Source organism: Accipiter gentilis, chromosome 26 (assembly GCF_929443795.1).
Source record: "Accipiter gentilis chromosome 26, bAccGen1.1, whole genome shotgun sequence".
NCBI lineage: Eukaryota > Metazoa > Chordata > Aves > Accipitriformes > Accipitridae > Astur > Astur gentilis.
Window position 1 is genome coordinate 20,847,554 of NC_064905.1, and position 20,288 is coordinate 20,867,841.

At 43.9% G+C, this 20,288-nt stretch overlaps 1 protein-coding gene across 2 annotated transcripts in view; it reads right to left on the reverse strand.

Moving 5' to 3' along the window:
• Positions 1-19,455, reverse strand: part of FNIP1 (folliculin interacting protein 1) — a 70,964-nt gene extending 51,509 nt beyond the window's left edge. For both annotated transcript variants that reach the window (XM_049830077.1, XM_049830075.1), the window contains exon 1: positions 19,275-19,455. In XM_049830077.1, coding sequence (XP_049686034.1) covers positions 19,275-19,363 — 89 coding nt within the window. In that variant the 5' untranslated portion in view covers positions 19,364-19,455. The remainder of the gene's footprint in view (positions 1-19,274) is intronic.
• Positions 19,456-20,288: the final 833 nt, after the last annotated feature.

Below are 20,288 nucleotides of genomic sequence, written 5' to 3' on the forward strand. Positions count from 1 at the left end.
AGGTCTCATGAGTGGAATAAACTGTCTCTACCAGCAGTATAAAGGAGCATCAGCATAAATACGAATCTGCCTGGAAGCATTCCTGGAGGGTATGACATGGAACATTATCTTTCTTTTAGGAACGTGGATGCTGAGACCTCAGCAGATTGACCGTCCCTTCTCTGTTGTAATTTATCAAGTAATGATAAAAGATGCTTAAAATAAAAATAACTATCAAAGTAAAAATCTGATGCATGGTTAAGCTACTGGAACATTGGTGTTTGTTTTGTATCACATTTCCAACTGCAATCTACTATAAATAAGACACCGAACAAACCTCCATAATACCAACTGGTACTGCAAGACAACAGGGCATTTTCCCCCTGCCAAACAGTTATTTTATTGTGCACTCTCGGGTGTGTGGAACAGACTAATCTTCTGCTCTAGCTATTAAAAATAAAGTGTAAATAGTTGAGTATTGTGTGCATTTAATGAAAAGTTGGGGAGAAAAAAGTTCCGATACAAACTGCTCTTGATGGTTACAAATAGTTGTTGGAAATAAAGAATTATTTAAAATCACACAGAACTATCTAGTGTAGCAGAGGAGGGTTGTAAGGGGAAGTCTTTTTTCCCTCTTTATGCTGTGTAATTCTGGAGATATCTAGATAGGTTCTTCAATCGCTAAATCCATACATAAAACTAACTTCTCTTTTCCATCCCCTCTTCAATGTATGAATGACAATACAACACTCAGTGACATGCAGCAACTATCTTTGCCTGATACACAAGTTTCCAGTAGACAATAAAGCAAACTTTGCCTGTGAAAACCAGCATCTATGTTACATCTGAACTACCACTGTTGAGAATTACTAATATGATAAAAGAGTCACTGTTTCACAGTGCTAGACAGAACAAAAACAAGCTCACAAGCTTAGATTTATCAAGTGCAAAATTTGCTTAGGTAACTTAATGGTGAATTGATGCTTTTTATTTTGTAGATCACGGATATTAACAGATGATACAGTGAAGAGAAAAGAAGATACATCAAGAGTCAAGGTTGACTGCAAGAACCCTGTTGCCATGAAAATGAAGACATCTTAGAGGAATCGCTATAGCTCCACTATTGCTGTCAACTCTAATATTAATAATAAGAAGAATAATAATAAACCCTTGAATGACTCCTGATGTAACAAGAGTACTTTGATTGAGGAATTCTACCATTTTCTTTTTTTTAATAGACAAACATTGAATTGACTGTATTTATCTTCAGCTGAAAGAGTCTTTAATGCTTTTATTTTCATGTTCTTCCCAGCAACTGTAAGGACTATGGCAGGTTCGTTTTCTTCTTTTTACACAAGTGAAAGCCAAGATTCTCAAAACATTACTTCAGGAGATACAGGGAAAAAAAAAAAAGCTGCAAGGTGCATCAACAAATTGCTAGTGTACTCTAGCTACGCCTGACATGCCATGTGATATCTGCACCAACACCGAGTAAACACATCTAAAGAAGCATTTTTTTTATCAGATAGATAAATGAAGAAATAAGTAACTTGTTAAAGGCTGAAAGACTAGAATGCGAACAGCTACTTTTTTTTTACGTCATGCTTTTTAACCTGTGAGCTGTGCCAGGGTGGGGGAGCGGCGCCGGGCGATGCTGTGCCCAGGGTCCCAGGAGGCAGGGGGTCCCTGCCGGGGCTGAGAACAGCCCCGAAACCCACCAGCCTTGCACCAGGCAGGCCAGGATGACCCCTGGTGGATATCTTCAGCCTGGAAATTCTGCACCATGGAAGCACCCAAACCACCGCCACTGCCAGCGCAATAAAACCGCCCGCTGTAGACCCAGGCATCTGCTGCACAGCCCAGCACGTCCCACGCGCTACCTGGGAGCCCACCGCTGTGTCAGGGTGGAGGGAGCCATCTGCTTACCCTGATTAAAACATCCTGTAATACTTGTTTCGTGAGTTTTATACGGGGGGGGGGGGGGGGGGGGGGGGGGGGGGGTAGTACTGCCTTGGCGGTGAAAGTCATACAGCAGGAGCAGGCGGCATGGGGTTTTGAGCATTCCTTGGCTGTAGGCCACGTCCCTGTAATTGATTAAGGTGGCTGCACTTGTGACTCAGTGATAATTGAGAGCCCAATAAATCTCCACACAAGTATTTGCCACACAGAGATGGAAACTAATTGTTACAGACCCTTCATGAAGAGCTGCGAGCAAAAAAATTACAACTAATATTAAAAAATATCGAGAATCCCCCCAGACCACTCCAAAGAGCTTACTGTACTTCCTTGCCCAACGTCACCTCTTCAGTTAAATCACCAGGAACGTCAAATGCACAAGGACTACAACTTCAAGCTTTCAGCTAAGTCATCCCAAGCACAAACTCAAATCATTCCAATGTCTCAAGATTTTGTCCAGTACTTCCAAGTCTTCTCTTCCCCCTACCCCAGGTCTCACTTATCTGTACAGACAGCATTGCTTTAGCCAAGATTTACGTGATCTTTTTTCCCTTGGGGGGTGTGGGGGGAATAAAAGCCAAGCTGCAGCTGTTCAGGGTTCCTTGGAGAAGGAGGAAGACAGATGTAAGTAGTTATTCTCCAAAGATTCACAATGATCAGTGCCTGAGCAGCATTTTACTCTGTCCCTCATGTGACTGTTTAATTAGGTGTTGATTCACTCAGTCATGAGACACAAGGAAACAGGGCTGCAAGCCCCAACGTCAAAGAAAAAGTAATGCCTGTTCTGCCAGTTTCTGTATTAGCAAAGCACAAAGGGGACATCCAGTTCTGAGAAGCAAAACTCATGTTTCCTTGCCTATAAGCCAAACCATCAAATCACTTCAACATTTCCATATGAAAAAAAAAAAAAAGACATGTGAATTATTTCAGAGCAAGATGCTTGTGAACTCTCCGATTATCCTCCACCGTAAAAGCCGAGACTGGCTTGAGCATTCACAGTATGAGCTTCCCGGCCGAGCTCCGAAGCCCTGCGAGCAGGGTGTGCCCTTCCATCTGGTAATCCAGGTCCAAGCTGCTTCAGGATACCACACTTTCTTCTGGGGTTTGTTTGTTTGCTTTTGAAAAAAGAATACAAGCTATTTTGCTATGGCTTTATTCTTGGTTGTTAACTGAAATTCTTAGCCTTCTTTTTACTAAAAAGCTTTTCTGTTATGGGGTCCAGTTGCCATAGCAACAGGCTTTTAAAAATATCAAAGAAATTTTCAGCACATGGTAAACCAATTTCACAAACTGTGTATATTTGTAATAGGAAAAGCTGGCAGACAATTAATTATATGTACTCTGTTCAACCGAGGTTTGACATAGGGATAATCCCAAAGTGCTGCTTTCAGCCTAAAGCCTGGTGGTGTAGAGGACTACAGTGAACTTTAGCTTGCTGCTAGGTCATTTATCAAGACAGTCACATAAAATTAACAGATGATGATCATTTTTCCAATGAAGGTGACATTTAAGCTCAGTGTGTCACTAAAATGCATTAAATGCCAAAAGCTTTTTTTCCTGAACAATACTACCTTAAACCTTTAATTTGTAGCATTTTAAATATTGTGTGTTTGTAGTCTTACGCTCCTCATTTGTGTAGGTTCTCCTAAAAAAAGATTAGACTCTGGATCAGCAACTTATTTAAAACACATGCCTAATGCTAAGCACATGAGCAGTTTCGTTGGGAGCAATGAAACTACTTACATGCTTAAAGTAAAGCACATGGCTTAAGCAGAGTGCTGACTCAGTCTTATTCCCCCCTCAGATTTCACCAAAACCCCATCTCAGTTACACAGGAACAACTGCAAACTAAAGACAGAGGATGATAGTATAAACAAGTATAACAAATTAGTATCTATGGAATGAAATCCCAGTCTGGCCTACCCATACGTGATGTTCATTTATACCGATACCCCATGAGTGCTAATGATAGATACCCCCCATCAATCAACGACTGTCTGACACCACTGTGTTTGTCGCTTATGATCTAAGCATCCTCCAACACCTTCAAAAGTCCAATGCGATGCTTGGCACAATTCCACAACGGCACGCAGAGCGGTTACTTGCTTCTGTGACAGCTCTGTGCCTGGGAGCCTTTAACTAACCGTTCCCCTTAGTTAACCCTCAAAACTACTAACCAGAAAGTTCACTGCATTTCAAGACTGCTGCCAGGCTCTGAACCAGAAACAATTAAGAACACTTTCATAGATCTGCCAAATAACATTAATGAATATCTAGGTGGACTGGATCTATCCTACAACTGCTTTTCAGGAGGGAAGACTATTCCAACTTGGCTCCAACCCGTGGACTGAACATCCCTCCCTCCCTTACTGGCTTTACAAGTTGAACAGGCCCCTACTTAATTTGCGGAAGGGACAAGATCTTGATTTGTGCAGATACTGCAAGAGCCCCAAGACTACTGTGAGGAGCCTAGACTGCTCAATTCTCCAAGGCAAGAGTCATGCTGCTCAACTCTTTTCCAAATTAAGCATGCAAAGGTGACCCGAAACTATTTCAGGTAGATCTATATAGAGCACACACTAAAGACATTGCTTGACTTCACTTTGATGTAACTCATAAGGACATGAGGACAAATAAAAATCAGATGCTTGAACAAGCCACATGGCCGTCCAACTTCATTTACTATCTGCAAAAAAATACAGACTGCCAGAATAATGGAACAGCCTGGCACCTGACACACAAATGCACTAAAACTGTGAGGTCCTGAATACTTTGGTTCACCAAAGCAGAACAGCACTTAAGCATGCTTTTAGCTGTCAGCCAGCTAGTGGTCCCTCTGATTTTGAAGGAGCTGTTCAATCTTTAAACCAAGCTTAACAAAGTGCTCTACTGGGTTTGCAGTAGAGTGCTTTGCTCACTGCCATACTGAACTCTGTACTCTCAAGACTTTCTGCTGGCCACTTCAGTTTTCTAAGTCTCGCTACATGCTCACAGTCTTGGGTTTCTAAGAACGGTAGGAATGGAAAATACAGTGTAGGACTGGCCATTGCCCTGTGATGATTAAACAAAATAAGCTTTTAAACACAACTATCTATCTAGAGGGATTTTCCACGCAAAACAGCTGAACTGGTCAAGTCTTACTAAAAACTCCACAAGACAGATACATGCAAGCTCTGAGCATCAGCTGAAAACAGCCCCTATTTGTCCACATAGCTTTTTTTTTTTACTGTTAAAATCTTGGTCTGTGATAAAGAAATTGCAGGTTCAGCTCAGCGTGCCCTCCCTGGGTATCAGCACCAAAACTCACTCCAAACACACCTTCTTTATCACGGGATTGAGCATGAACACAGAGTCCAAACCAGCTCTGCCTCACAGCTCACAGAATCAACAGAAACACTTGATAAAACCTACATTGTTCCACTGGGAGAGGTTGTACTTAATCAAGATATATACATATATTTAGTGTATGTTCAATAAACCCCTTTTTGCCAGTGGTAGTAGGTTTGATGAGAATGTAGTTCCAGACACTCCCAGCCAACACAGCTTGCCAACAGATGTGGCTGGGGCAACTCCTCCCTGACTCCACGAAGGATTCTCCTGGGGCTGCAGCAGAACAAGCTATTTCTGACTAGCTCCCATCAGCTCAACATCAGCTCTTGCATCTTCTGTAGTTCACGTACCACATTCTAACATGTACAAAAAAACCATTTATTATTTCCTCTCATTCCTATGGAGTGGCAGACTCAGCTTTGCTTTCTCATTCAAAAGCATTTTCTTGCCTCATCTTTTTTCTCCCTATTTAGCCCATCCACACGAGCATCTGTAAGATGTGGGAACTCAAAGAAGCCTAGTGCTGCAGGTATCCTGCTGTGAACTAGTAACAGCACCACATGAAGCTATTTATTCTGCTGCATCAACAGGAAAGAAAGGCTCACGTGCTGGCCAGCAATAGCTGTCAATGCCACCAGGACATTTTGGACTGGGCTGTATTGTTGGATTTTTTTCTTTTTTTTTGGAAGGAGCTGTTGGCAAAGTAATCGCTCACTTGGCTCTTCCTTTCCCTTTCCCCTCCTCATGCTAGCGCATGTCATTTGAAGTGACACAGCAGTAACCCCAAACAGGATGCACCCTACTGCTTGTGGCAGGAGGAGGAGGGGATGGTACAGCACCCAGGGGAAACCTCCAGAAAGGAGAGGCAGCACTGCAGGTCTCACACAGGACAAAACTAAGAAGACAACAGAAAAATGGAAGGGAAAGTGAGCTGGGTTTTAACTCTTTTCTTCCTCTCTCTTTGCGCGTGCATGTGTGTAAATACTGGTTTCCAAAGCAGAGCACCAAACAACAGGGACAGTGATGATGAGGGAGAACATTCCGAGAAGCAGAGAATACCAAGCAGAAAGAATCCTGTAAAACGTATGCATTAAATCACAGCAGCACCATCCACCTGCTTCCCACTACACTTGCACACGTACCTTTGTATCTTTCTTGAACACAGGGCAACTCCAAAACACTACCACTTCATACTCATTGCACTCACTGCACACCCAGCATTTCCAGCTTGACTTTCATTTTCTGTACTGTCATCATTGCTGTTATACCTGCCAAATAAAAGCCCGCTGCACCCCTCTCCCCTCTGCTTTACTGCCGCTATGCAGAAGGTGGAGCTGGACCACCCACCAGCCCCGGGCCCTTCTCTCCATCGACACATACAGAAGCTGGGGTCTCCAGCTCCTCTAGGGCTGCACGCACTGCGCTGACGAAGGCAGGGAACAATCTTTTCTTGAGGACAAGAAAAAGTGAAAGAAAATAAAGATTATAGTTTTCAAAAGTCTCTCCACCTCTTCTGTTGCTAATATCTTAGCTTATATTTACACAGCACCTATGACACCCCCCCCCCCTAAATCTTAAGACAAAAATCTTAGAACCATGGTTCTGATCTACAAAGCAATGAGTCTGTCCAGCATTATATCAAAACAATTTAGGCCTGTTTACACAGCATACGCATATACTGAATTTATCCATCTCACTGCTGGGGGAAAGACAAAAGACTTTACTACAAAGGCAACAGTCAAGCACTCTGCTGGAACAAGGTAGGTAGGCTTTTGCTTTATGGTCTTTCGATTACTGTAATTTACAGAGGTGTACATACACTCAGAGCCATGACACAAAAGCATCTGAATGTATTTTGAAATATACATATATATGTACACAGACACACACATGCACATGTATATATACATATAGGAGACAGATCTCAGAGTAGGGTCTTTCTTGCTCTTAGGATCTCTTCTCTTCCAGCATAAATATCCTTTAGTGAAGCTCAAGGCTGCAGCACCGAAAGCCTTCAAACCCCAATGAGTTACGCTGAGGATGCTGAGGACTTTATAGGACTGGGTCATTTTGTATTTGCCTTAATTTCTAAGTTTCTCTTATTTTTTTTAAATTTTATATACAAACAATCTTGTCAAACTCCCTGTTCCCTGTACATTTTATTTTCCTCTGTTTCGTCTATCCATACAGATAAGAACTAATGCCATTAGTGAATTTTACTTTATCTTGCATGGTTTTTTCTCCCGTGTGGGTGTGGACAAATGTCAGCTCTGAGTGTAATTTAGCTGATTTGTCCTGCTAGCTACTAATAGAAAAGACCAGTCTTTAAATGAATATATACCAAATCCAGGTGGGAAAAAAAAAACCAAAACCAAAACCCAAACAAACAAAAAACCTAATACCTGGCGTCTTACCTTCTGACCCCAATGTGAAAAAAAGTCTTGCACAACACACAAACACAAGCTATCTAGCAGTTCTGTGAGCATTCTTCAATTAAAAAAGAAAATCTGATGTCACATTTTAAAACAGATATTTTCAGACAAACCAAAACAATTCATTTGAAGATAACTGCACATAAGATACTGGGAAAAAACCACTAAAATTTAAAGCAAGTACATTAAATCAGTCTTATACCAAAGCAATATTTTTGCTTATCTGATAAAGAGTTTGATAAACTTTCTGTTTATATAAAGATATAATTCTCTTACCATCTCATAAGAATTTATTTTAAGTTGCTTTGATTTTTTTTTTAATTCTATACTTTTAATTATGCCTGTTTTGGAAAAAAAGAAGTCATGAGTTCACGATTAGCATCTCTCGTATGTCTAGAAAACACACGTAGTTAAGAAACCAGTATGCTCATTTTCACAGCTTCTTAGCCCTCCATGCTGACAGTGGAACAATTTCTTCTTTTACTAAGAAAGCGGAGTAATTTCCAGTAACTCACAGCAGCTGAAATATGTTTAAGTACTGAAAAAAAAAAAACCAACCACCTTTTTCTGTCTAACTATTTAAGTTGTATGTCAGAGTTTGGGCTGCCTTTAAATAGAAACACAGTTAACACTGTAAGCCAATTCACTGTCCTAACATTTGAGGCATTTCTTTAACTCTGTCTTAGGAGGGGGTAATACTGTTATTTTTCCTGTAGGAACAAGAAAATTCTGGCAGACTTCTTCCTTAACAGCTTCTCAGATGTTCAGATAATGTCATTCAACTAGAACAAGCTTCTGAGACGGAGAGTGCACTCACCCCATGTTTTGCAGCCACTGTTCCCTGCACACACAACCCCACAGCTTATCACCTGCACCTATTTTTCATTAACACCTGAACTAACAGCATTTTTTTACCAATTTCTGATATCAAATTTCATGACAAGGAGTAAACAAACCATTCAGCCAACTCTCCAAATGGAAAGAACATTTTCTAGGTAGGTCTTTGCTGGGGGGCCGGGGTGCAAAAAAACCCCAACAAGAATCTCATTCCTGTTTGATAGTTCATTTCTCAGCTAATTGCTCACACTTGATTCCTTCTGATTTACCATCCTCTTTCATAATTACCCCCAAACATAGCAAACTAAGTGCTGAGTCCACAGTCTTTGGAGGCCTTTTTTTCCTTGGGACAAAGCTGTGCAAGGAATGCATGAGGCAAGAGAAATGTGGGTATGTAGTAGACGGTGTGTGTTTCAGTACTAGCTAGAAAGCAGAATAATTCAACAAACAGATTTTGATATTCTGGTATTCACAGTAGTGCAGAACTGGCCTTTCTTGTGGTCACAACATAGCCGTTCCCTGAGGAAGCTATGAAGCCACATGTCTACTGTCTTCTTCCCGTATGGCCATACTCTGGCTGTCTCCATGTCTCTTCTGATGTGCTGACTGGAAAGAGCAACATGATGAGGTGTAGACAACTCAGAGCTCCACAGGTACAGCGGAGCATTAGGCAGTAGCAGTACAATGGGCAGGAGGCACCCAACAGCACATGGAGGATTTTCACTAAAGTTACAGAAACTCAGCTCACTCAGACTTCTGTTCTCGCATTCTCCACCACACACAACTGAAGTCGATCAAAAGGTTTAGAAATTACTAAGAGGGGAGCGCAAGACCCAGCGCAGCACTGCGTGAGCCACCATTTCCATAGGTACCGAGGCTAAAATAAAAACCAAAGAAAGCATATAGCAAAGCAATTTCTCCCATGGCCCATGCTCAAACAAAAAATATACCTTCTCTCTCAAAGTGGAAAATGGCACAGGAACCGGGGTGAAGATACTGCTCTGGCTTAAACAGGCACAATGCCAGGACCTAAAGTAAGGGCTGAACTGCGCTCAAAGTTTCTTCATTTATCAACTAAAACAGATGGCAGAGAACTGTAATTTGGCTGCTGTTTCTTTCCAGTTATATATCACACAAACTGAAAGGGTAGAGGGTTTGTGGTACTGTTCGAAGTTTTATGTTTTGTTGACATTTTGGCTGGAGCAAGGGAAAAACATTTGAAGACACTGCTAACGAGGCACACACGGATCTGGAGGAATATCAAATACCATGAACATGCAAGGCACAAACAGTACCTATGTTAAAGGAAATACGATTGCTTCTGTGATGTATTTTACTCATTTTAGGCCAAAATCACTGCTGACAATGTTGTGGAAACATCCTGGAGAAACAGAGCATGATCAGTGGCATGGATCATTTCCACACTTCAAGATCGCTGCTTTCAGCGAAGGCTGCCTCCCAGGTCTGCACTCATGATATAACCGATGTTGGATTGTTCACTTGTTCAGGCTGAAGCGGACAGGGGGTGTCTACAGCCGAGCTCGTTGTTACTAAGCTGGCATCACTGCAAAGAGTCCTTCACCCATACAAAATGGGGGGTTCTTTCAAAGTTTCAAAGATAAATAATACATAAAAGCTGGAGGATACCCAGATTATCACCCCAAAAGCACCAGGCAAGACTGTTTAAAATAAAGAGCTTTTAGATGTAGTCAAACTGTTTAAGTCCAAAAGTTTAATCACTTGGTAAGGGCTATGAAATTACTTTTTCAGAAAAGACAGAAAACTTTGTACAAACACATTGTACTCGTGGATGCATGCTATATGCACACACTGCTAATATTCTATATGCAGTTTGTGTAGTGTTTTGTGCTGCAATTCACATGTTTGAACAAGTTTCTCTGCAGTGTATTGTATTCTGAATAATAGTATCTACAGAAGCTATCGATTTCAGAAAAGAAAAAGGTCATACTTCTTACGCAAACGTGCAGAAGAATTACCTCAGTTAAAAGCTTTGGTGGAGCACCAAGCAACAGCACAATGCATTGTTGTAAAAATAAGTAAATCCTTTTTGATACAAAGACTACACAGTAACTGTTCACACTTCTTTTGAGCAGAACACATTTCGGCATGTATTTTTAGAAATAAGTGATTAATCCTGCAGAGGGGACTGCCCCTTTTGAATGTAATCATTATGGTCACATTCCTTAGGCACAGCAGAATCACATGCCTATTTTGTGCAAATGAGGTTTTTCCAAAGGAGTGTTTCCCATACATGAATTCTGTCACTACTCAGTGTAAGGTGGAGTAGCTGGTGCATTAGCAAGTCATTTACAGATGAATAAAATTACTTCCTGTTTTTTAATGGGCACAACTTTTTTTTCCTCCAGCAGATATTTTATAGATTAAGGTTCTCTCTCTATACCGCAAACACAAAATTTTTCAGGTCCTCAGAGACAAATTCTGCACTTCGCCAATTCTGGAAGCCCAGCACAACCACACTGTGGATTCGCTGCAGCAACTGAGCTCTGCATTTTTCCTAACGTTACTCACGAACATGTGATCTTGCAGACATTCTGCTCCAGATGTAGCAATAGGAGGGAACACAGCCTCTGAGCATGAAACCACTGTGTGCGTTACTTTCCACTCGTAAAACACGCTTCTGAAGTGGTCACCTCCAGCATTCAGACAAAATTACAAAACAAGTTTCAGACTCCAAGTCACACTGGACCAGTTTATTCCAGAACAGAAGCCTGAATTCATCCAAGCTGTCACCATGAGCATACGTGAACTCAGCAGCGTACACACAGAAAAGGATAAAGCCCTTTGAAAACACAAGAAGGACAATTCATCAGTCAACCAGAGGAGCCAATCATCCCAAGAGAACAAGGTTTACAACATGAGACATGTAAACACACCTTCAGTCACCAGAAAAGGAATGGTGGAAATGTTTCAGAAAAGGAGAAGACCTCACAGTGGACAAACATGTACATACACCCCATAGTCTTGGCACATCTTTATACACCTATGACCTCACCTGGAGGAGGAGGGGAAAAAATCAGTACCCTTAAGTTCACAGAAACACCTTCTTACAACACTTGCCAGTGTAACCCAAGTGTAAAGAAGCATTTTTACTCTAGTATACGTACACATACATTTTCGGACACGCAGAAACCATGGCAAGAAGTCAACCTACTCTTTCTCCCACTGTGGAGATGATGGGCCAGCTCACTCTGTCTCCACAGAACAAGCATGGGAGCAGGGTCTGTCTCAGCCACATTGGGTCAAACCCATAGGGAAGAGGATAGAGAACATCCATGCCATCCAGAAGGAAAACTGCCACACTTGCTTCCAGCACATACAATCAGAAATTCAAGAAAAACTCAAAGTAAAATCAAAGGATTCACCTGATCAGCTGGCAAGATCCAAACTAGAACCACAGCCCAAGGCCTAACCAGCAGAGATCCCGGTGGCAAAAGGGCACCACGCAATTCACTCACTCCAACCTCTCCTGAAAAAGATTTCTAACTTAGAGGAAGGAGTTGAAAAGCTGGAAGGGGAACCAAGAAAGCGACTATTCCAAGGGCAGCTTGGCGAGGCAGAGGACTGCAGGCCGTCATCAGACAACCCGTGCCGTCCCAGGGGGAGGACGAGATGTTGCAGGCTGGGAGGAAGCTGAGCGCATGCTGATGGCACCAACCTCGTGATGTCCACTAAGGGCAGCATGACCTCGTGATGCCGAGTTCTCAAGTCACCGCAAGATCCCAACCACCATGGGAGATGCCAGTATGAAAGGCAGTAAGGGTGACCCTTAACCTGTGTGTTAGCTCATTTTGTATCTTTACCTCCTTCTAAAAAAGTAGAGAAAAAAAATCGAGCAGAAGAGGGCTTTTTCCACTCCACTGTTCAGGCTCCCTCTTCCACTGGCAATGGGAAGAACCTGAAGCAAAGCAAGGGCTAGGCAGGGTACGTTCCCACCAGGGCAGAGGAAAATTTTCCAAGGCACAAAATCAGGTAGGCACAAGCACCCCAACAGTTTTCAAATTATTTGGTTATTCTCTGCGTTTGCACCTAGCACAATGCGGGTACTTATCCAAGTTAATTCCTTTGGATCTGACAATAATATGAGTAAATAACAATCACTGGCTGGATCGCCAACCCTCTGCTTTGCAGCTCACTTAGCCACTGTACAGACCCAGCTTGCAGCATTGCCTTATTCAGAGCTAGCATGTAATTTTCAAGGACATGCTGGATCTTTCAGCAGCAACACATGCCTACCTGGAGAAGCACTTGGGAGACATATAGAGCGGTGTCAGGGAGGGCTTTGAAGAGTGGCCCCTTCAGCAGAAATTGTCAAAATGTTCTCCATGCTCCAGACGTGCTTACTGGAACCCATTAATTCATATGTCTCTGCTTCCAAGAGGAAAGCTGACTTAAAACACTGGAAGGTACATAAAAGCTCAGATGACAGGAAATGCAAAACAGGATTTGGCAGAAAGAAGTACTTTAGAAAACAGCAATATACTTCAAAATACAGGCCAAAGTCATCATAGTGATAGAGAAAAATCCACATAAATCAAAGTGAAATATTTACTAGAACTTGCTACACTGAAGCTAATGAATGCAACCAAAAAGCCAAAAACTCTTCCAGAGATATTACAGGAGAGATGGATTTTTTTTTATAAAAAACAAAACTTAAGGGTCACTAAAAGGCAGAAATGAACTTAATAAAAACACAAGAACAATTTGGATTTGAATAATCTTTAAAAATTATGGGATAAAATCTTTTTAAATTCATCAGATAACCGGAAAAGATGAAAAGCTGGAGCTATTACAAAATGAAGTCCTGCTAAAGCTCTTTTTGAAGATAGACTTTGAGGTGGTGAAATTCCAGGAGTTTTACAACTATTGGTGAAAGACTTTGAGAATGTCAGCAGTGAACAAATAACAAAACACACTATTTCATTAATAGCAGGTTTTGGTCAGACTGGCTTGACACATTGACAGCGCTGCTGAGGAACAGCTTTAAAAAAAAGCCTTATGCGGCACTGCTAGGGTAGTGAATTTACTAGCTGTATTGCTCACAAGGACTGACACGGTTTGGCAAGAGATTTGCTTCCCTGGGCTAAGCCAGGCTGTAGACAAAGCTACCTGCCGTTGACAGAAAAGCCTTTCACTGGGTGGAGTAAGATACCTTGTTTGCTGTGGAAGGTTAATTCGATAAGAATTTTGGCAGTGGTTTTGTCGGTTCAACTTTTTAAGCTCTCTCTCAAACCTGATGGTACTACAGTGTCCAAACACCGCTGGCTCTGAACTCCTTTGGCATCTCATGAACCCATACCTTAAAAATGGAAAGCAACATGGCAATCTGTGGTGGTTACCCCTGCTCTGAGCACAGGAGGAACAAACACTGAACAGTCCCTGTAACAATACCACATCATCTACATCAGTGCTAGCCACCTTCAGAAATAATGTGAAAACTTACCAAGAAGTTTTGTGGGTAAAACTTTGACTGGAAAAATCAATGTAAAGACAACTTTCATGTTCCTCCTTCACCTTACTCCAGCCTCTACTTTAAAAAGTCCCCAGCTACATGTCGTTAGATGTCTCCGAGCCTCTTCACAGTTTATTTCAAGAAATTAGCTCCTAGTTCAAGAAGCAATTATGCCTTTGTAAGACAGCATATAGCATTTTTTACTGTGCAAGAACAATAGCTCTGTAGAGGAACTGGCTCGTGAGGCATCTTTGTATCATGCTACCCATTTCCAGCTCTAGGTCTATTGCAATTCCCTTGATGAATCCCGCTGCCAAAAACTATGTGAAAGGAAACAAATCTCAGGATACCATTTAAAGTCACTGCCATGGAGAACAGAAAGCGTCTGGGCTGATGGGGGATGCTTGCCTAGACAGATTTCAGGAAATACTACTTTGCAGCCAGCCTTAGGCCTTTCATATCTCAGGAACCTGGCAAATTATTCTCTCAATAAAGGAGCGGCAAGTATTAGAGAAAGACCCCAAGAAAGCATGTTTCCAGGATGACTGAAAATGGCCTTCTCCATAAATAATGTAAAGAATGTTTGAAGTTATTTCTTCCTGTATCTTCCCACTTGGAAAACTGTGCTCATCAGAAAAACCCAGATAACCAAAGCAAACCCCTAAAGGAAGAATGTGCCCAAAGATACTCCACACTGTTGGTAAGACTCGAAACTGGAAGGGGTTCTTTCAAGCTTGAACAATTACCACACAGCTGTACCTCTACAACAGGTGCTTTAACAAGAGCAAAACAGTTTGCAAACATTGGTGGAATGCCCCTCGGGGTGAGATGGTTCTTTAGAGCTACTTAGATTTTTTAAAAAAAAAAAAAAAAAGACAAAGAAAAAAAAAAGAGAGACACTGAAACTTTTATTGAGCTGTAGTGTAAAAAGAACTCCTAACTAATAATGTCTCTAACCCCCAGCTAGGTGGGAAGGATATATAGAGATACAAGGGAACAAGTATTTGAACTTCATACGTAAGATGAAAAGAAACACTGACTTTCCCTCTTACATACAACCCCAAAATGTGCCAGGTCCATAATTCAGTATTAGAGGACCATCCCTCTCCCTCGGCAATAGGTTTAATAGTGCTCCAAGCCCAATTACTATCTCAACAGACACACTCTCCTGCAAAAACTCTGCTGCAGTCCTTACAGCTGTATTTACCATTGGAATTACTGCCCACGTATCTTAACAACAAAGATACAAAGCCTGAGACCTCTCAGTAACTTACTGAGTTTGGGGCTCATTCTACTGAGCCCATTTTGAAGAACAAAAAGCTAATTACCAGTGGTTTAGCAGCTCCCTCTTCTCCAAAGCACTCAAGCAGACCCCTAGAAAGCCAGAAAAGAAATAGTCGCTCGAAATTGGTATCTGTGGCAGTCAGTAATGTAAACGTGCAGTGGAATACTTTGTGTGCCCATACGATATTTAGCAGAAATGCATCATTTCTGCTTAGTTTAAGGAAGTTTTGTAAGATTGTTTCAATTTTACTGGGGAAATTGATCAGAAAATTCTGGAACAGGGTTCATTTAATTGCTATTTAAAAGTGCATATACATTTTAGACATGCACAGCACACAACTCATGTTAACCACTTTACATATTTTTACAACAGGAATACTTTGATTCTGAAATTCTAGAAAACAACATATCTGAAATCTCATATTCCTAATAACTGTAACAGCCCAAGCCTGGGCTGAGCTCTCCTGTCACCAGCAGCCGCCAGTGCCAGATGCTACAATATGGCCACGAGCTCCTATTTATAGTAAAAGTTGCCCTCAGGGAAAATCCACTCACGTGAGTATTATTTGCAGTAGACAGCGGGTACTCTACACCTTGGAACTTAAGGGTTTGTCTCTTCTCTAGAATACCTGGAGGTGTTTGTGTTTCTTGTAAACAGATTTTACTACTAAAATTTTGAATATATTTGCTCACCATGTGAATGTCGAGCTGTACTGAGAGATTTCAGTCTAAGGGCCAAGGCTGCCAATTGCCCTTGGTTAAACTTCAGAGCTAAAATACAAATATGTACTGGATCTATTGTGATTTACCCAAGTCTTGTTCTGTAAAATAAAATGCTTTTACATATATATATATTAAAAAAAAAAAAAAAGGCAAACTGGTACATCAGCAAACACTTTAGAGTTGCTAACTTACTGGTCGTATCACCAGAACTGTTAACCTCTCCAGCACCTAGTTCTGAAAGATTTTACACAGTCTGGCTAGACCCAGACTCATAAAATTTCACACACCCACAGCACAGAAAGAGATTTTGGGCAGGAAAAAAACGAAACAAAACAAACCAACCAACAACTAAACAAAATACATTTCCCCTGAAAAGCATAGTTTTATTTTTGAAACAGTGTAAGCTCAGATTAAATAGAATTTATGTCCTGGTAAATTTTCACAATAAGCCTGACAGAAATGCAGAATATATTCACAGTCAAAAAAAGAATGAGCATCAAAATCATCCTTAAATGTTCTGCTACACTGGTGTCACTGCCAGAGTAGTTGGGCTTTTCTCGCTAAGTATGTATTATTCACAAAATATAGTAAAAGAATTTTTTTTTTTTTAATGGTTGTTCTACACAATCTTCTCAGTAAGAGGACAAAGCTTTCAAAGGGAAGACAGTCAGAAGTATATTCTGAGTCAACCCTCAGAATATTTGGAAAATGTTCTGTTATTTAGAATATAAGCAGATAATAATCTATCAATCCATAAACATAACCTTGCCCCAGTGAAATTGATAAGGCTGTTGCCTTCAGGTTTACTGGAACCATGAACAGCCTAAAAATCCAGAGTGCTTCCTTACAGTCTCTGAAGACTCAGCTGTAATAAATAATGGTCTTTATTTTGTATATTATCCAAAAGTTTCACCAGTAACTGATAAGACCATACATAGTAAGAATTAACTAAAGACTTATCCCCATTTGGAAAATGAAAGCAGCCTTTAGGCAACTTGCCTAGAGGGCATCTGTATTAGTCTTCAAAAAAATACTTGGCTCTCCTACGCAAGAGCCGGGTCTCCCACCCACACCCAGAGTCTCAGTCAGAACCATCAGCCATCTCCTGGGATTTTATACCTGTGGGTCCGCCAAAAAGAAATTAACCACAAATTCACTAGTTACCGGTTGACAGTTCACATCACAAAGTGAAAGAGCACTACATAAACAGAGAAAGGTAAGAGCAGACAGAGTGACAGGTCTCTTTTAAAATTTCACATCCAGTTTGGCACGGAACGATGCAGGTGAAGAGGGAAGAAGAGACCTTGCCAGTACTGACTCTCACTCCTTTCAACAGAGGGGAGATCCCCACGTTTCTGCCCCAGGGTCTGCACTGCAGCTGTCGAATTAAGCACCAGTCTCTATACAAATCCATCACTAAGAAATGTCTTAACAAGGTTGGAAAAGGCAAGGCAATTATACAGAGCAGTCCTAGCGCCCCTTCCCCACCAAGGGGTCTGATCCCAGTATCAAGCTCATTTAGAAAGTAAGATGATGACACAGACATCATTGAAATGTTTCATCTCTTAGAAAAGATAATTAAAAAAAGGAAACGCCTGTGCAGTAAACAGCAGAAAGATGTGTGAGCAGCTGTGATCAGTGAGTGTCTTCAGAAGGTGTGCGCTAGAGTTAAAGCACTGGATTTCAGGTAATGTCCAGGAGCGTGTCCTGACTCCAATACAGACACAAAAAGACCCATCAACATTCTGTGAAAACTGAGAGGCCCAAATTACCGCGATATACTATTAACCACCTAAATTGCTAAATTGTATCACTGCAGCTAAAAGGAATATCCCACCACATAAAATTAAGCCCATCAGTGAGAGATCTCCCTTTACAGAGCAACCCAAGGGCTGATCATTTGTAGGCAATAACTTTAAAGACAGCGGGTGGGAGGAGAGCTTTACCACATTGTTAGAAGTGTTTCAAGAAGCGCCTAACTCTTACTAACAAAGCATACCGTATTTGCATCCAAGTCACAAACCCTACCCTTTGAAACGATTTTGCAGGTTACCTCTTCGCTACGCCAGCCAGGACGCGGACTGCATCACTTTCGAGAGTAGTCATCATCCCACTCGTGCAACAACACTTATTTTACAGCCACAAAAACTACCTGTTTCCACCCGAACTAACCCCCCGAGGAGGCCCTGGGTCATTTCTAGGCCCCGGCTCAGAAGCCCGAGCAAACCCTCTCCCCGCACCGAGTCCCCACGCAGGACAGCGAACCCAAGCCGCCAACCGAAACCCCACCGAGGGGTTTCGTGACCCCCAACACGGCCGCCCTTCTCCAGCAGCCCACCCCACTCGAGTGGGCAGGGAAAGGTCTCCCTTTCCTGCCTGCCCGTGTTGTGCTTGGCACCTCTCGGCGGATCCAGTTTTGTTGCGGTTAGAGCATGACAAATTTCACCAGAAACCCTACACCTCTCTTGGCAGCGGCCAAAACTTCACGTTTTCTCTTCCCCCCCCCTCCGCCTTTTGCCTTCCTCCACGTTTCTGAGATTGCTCCCTGGGGATGACCAGCCGCCCGCCCGCCTCAAGCGGAATGGCGCCTTTTTTCCCCCCTCACCCACCCGCGGCATCCCCCGGCCCCACACCCGCCCCGGGGGGGGTGGGGGGGGGCGAGCGCTGATCACGACCGGGTGAAACCCACAGGAAGGCGACAACGATGGGGCCGAGCTGGGGTTGTGGGGGGGCTGATCCCCGCTCCGCAGCGGGCTGCCCGGGGTGGGGGGAAAACACGACTGCGCTGTGAGGGGGCCGCCCTGAGGGGAGGGGGAGGCTCGGCCCAGCCCTGAGGAGAGGCGGCCCCCGGGAGGGGAGGCAGCCGTTGAGGAGACAGAGCGGCCGTCCCGACGTGGCGGCCCCGGCGAGGTGTGTGTGTGTGGGAGAAGGCTCCCGCCCAACGCCCGCCTGAGGGGGCCCGGACCGGGAACAAGACCTCCGCGCCCCCGGGGCTCCCGCGGCGGGGCGGGGGGGGGACACGGACCCCGGGGGCCAGCGGTAGGAGCGGGGCTGAGGAGAGCGGGGGAACAGCGGCGAGCGGCCCCGCTGCAGCACGGGCGGCTGCCGAAAGGGGAAAGGGGGGCTACCGCCCGCTCGCCCGCCCCTCTCTGGAGCAGGGAGGGCGGCGGAGGTCGGCAGGAAACTCGGCGCAAGAAGTTTGGGTCGGGGGGGAAGGAGGGCCGGTCCCCCGTCCCGCTTACCTGAAAACGCAATCGTCCCGGGCGTCCCTGGCCGGAGAGATCAATCCGTGTTTCTTGTTGAAGAGCTTCTGGAACAGGGTAGGCGGCATCTTGGGGCGCCGCCGCTGAGCCCCCGCCGCCGAGGCGCTGGGCTCCGCGCAGCGCCGTCCCCTCGCCGCGGCTAGTTCCGCCCGCCCGACTCCATTCGGTGTCACAGTCATATGACAGAAATTAGTCACTCGGCTCTGCCAGAAAGGGGAGGGAGGGCGGGCCGGCGGGGCGGGGCGCTGCGCGGCTTTCTGGACGTTGACTGGCTGCGCCGGCCGTCCCGCGGATGGAGCGACAGCCTGAAGCCCCGCCCTCCCGTGGTTGGTTGTGGGGGGAATCGCCGAGCGATGGGGAGAGCGGGGCCCCGCTGCGGCGATCGAGGCCGGGGTCCCGCCAGCCCCGGTCGCCTGGGCAGCTCCTGCGGGCGCAGCCTGCCTGCGCCGCCGCGGGTCTCTGTCGGGAAGCCGGGACGGCGCGAAGCGGGGCTGAGGTGTTTCCCCCAGAGGCTGGACAGGGAGAGGTGGGGGTGACACCACGCCGCTGGTTTGTTTGCCTTCTTCCGAGACAAGTTGAGAGAAAAGCAGCAGAAAGGCAAAAAGAGGGTCACGACCCAGGCGTCGAGTCTTTCTTGTTGCTGTAACCCCAGGGCTTTAGGGGCTCTGCGTGCAGGGGTGCAGCAGAGACAGGCCATGACTTCTTTTACCCCTAAACCTTGAAAAATCCAGCTCCTGTCCCTTCCTTCCCTGTACCTGAAGTGATTCTCCCAGAGCAGTAACAGAAATAGCACAGCTCAGATGCGCTCGATTCAAAACCTACAGGGAAGGTGGACTGCCCGCATTTGCAAGCGCAGGGAAGCCATCATTACAAATAAAACATCCATCTACAAAGTAGTATTTAGGACACGATACCCAGCAGGTGAATCCAGAACAGGTATATAAGCAAAAAGTGTGACAGGCTTCATAAAATCAAGAGGATCTGTGGATTTTT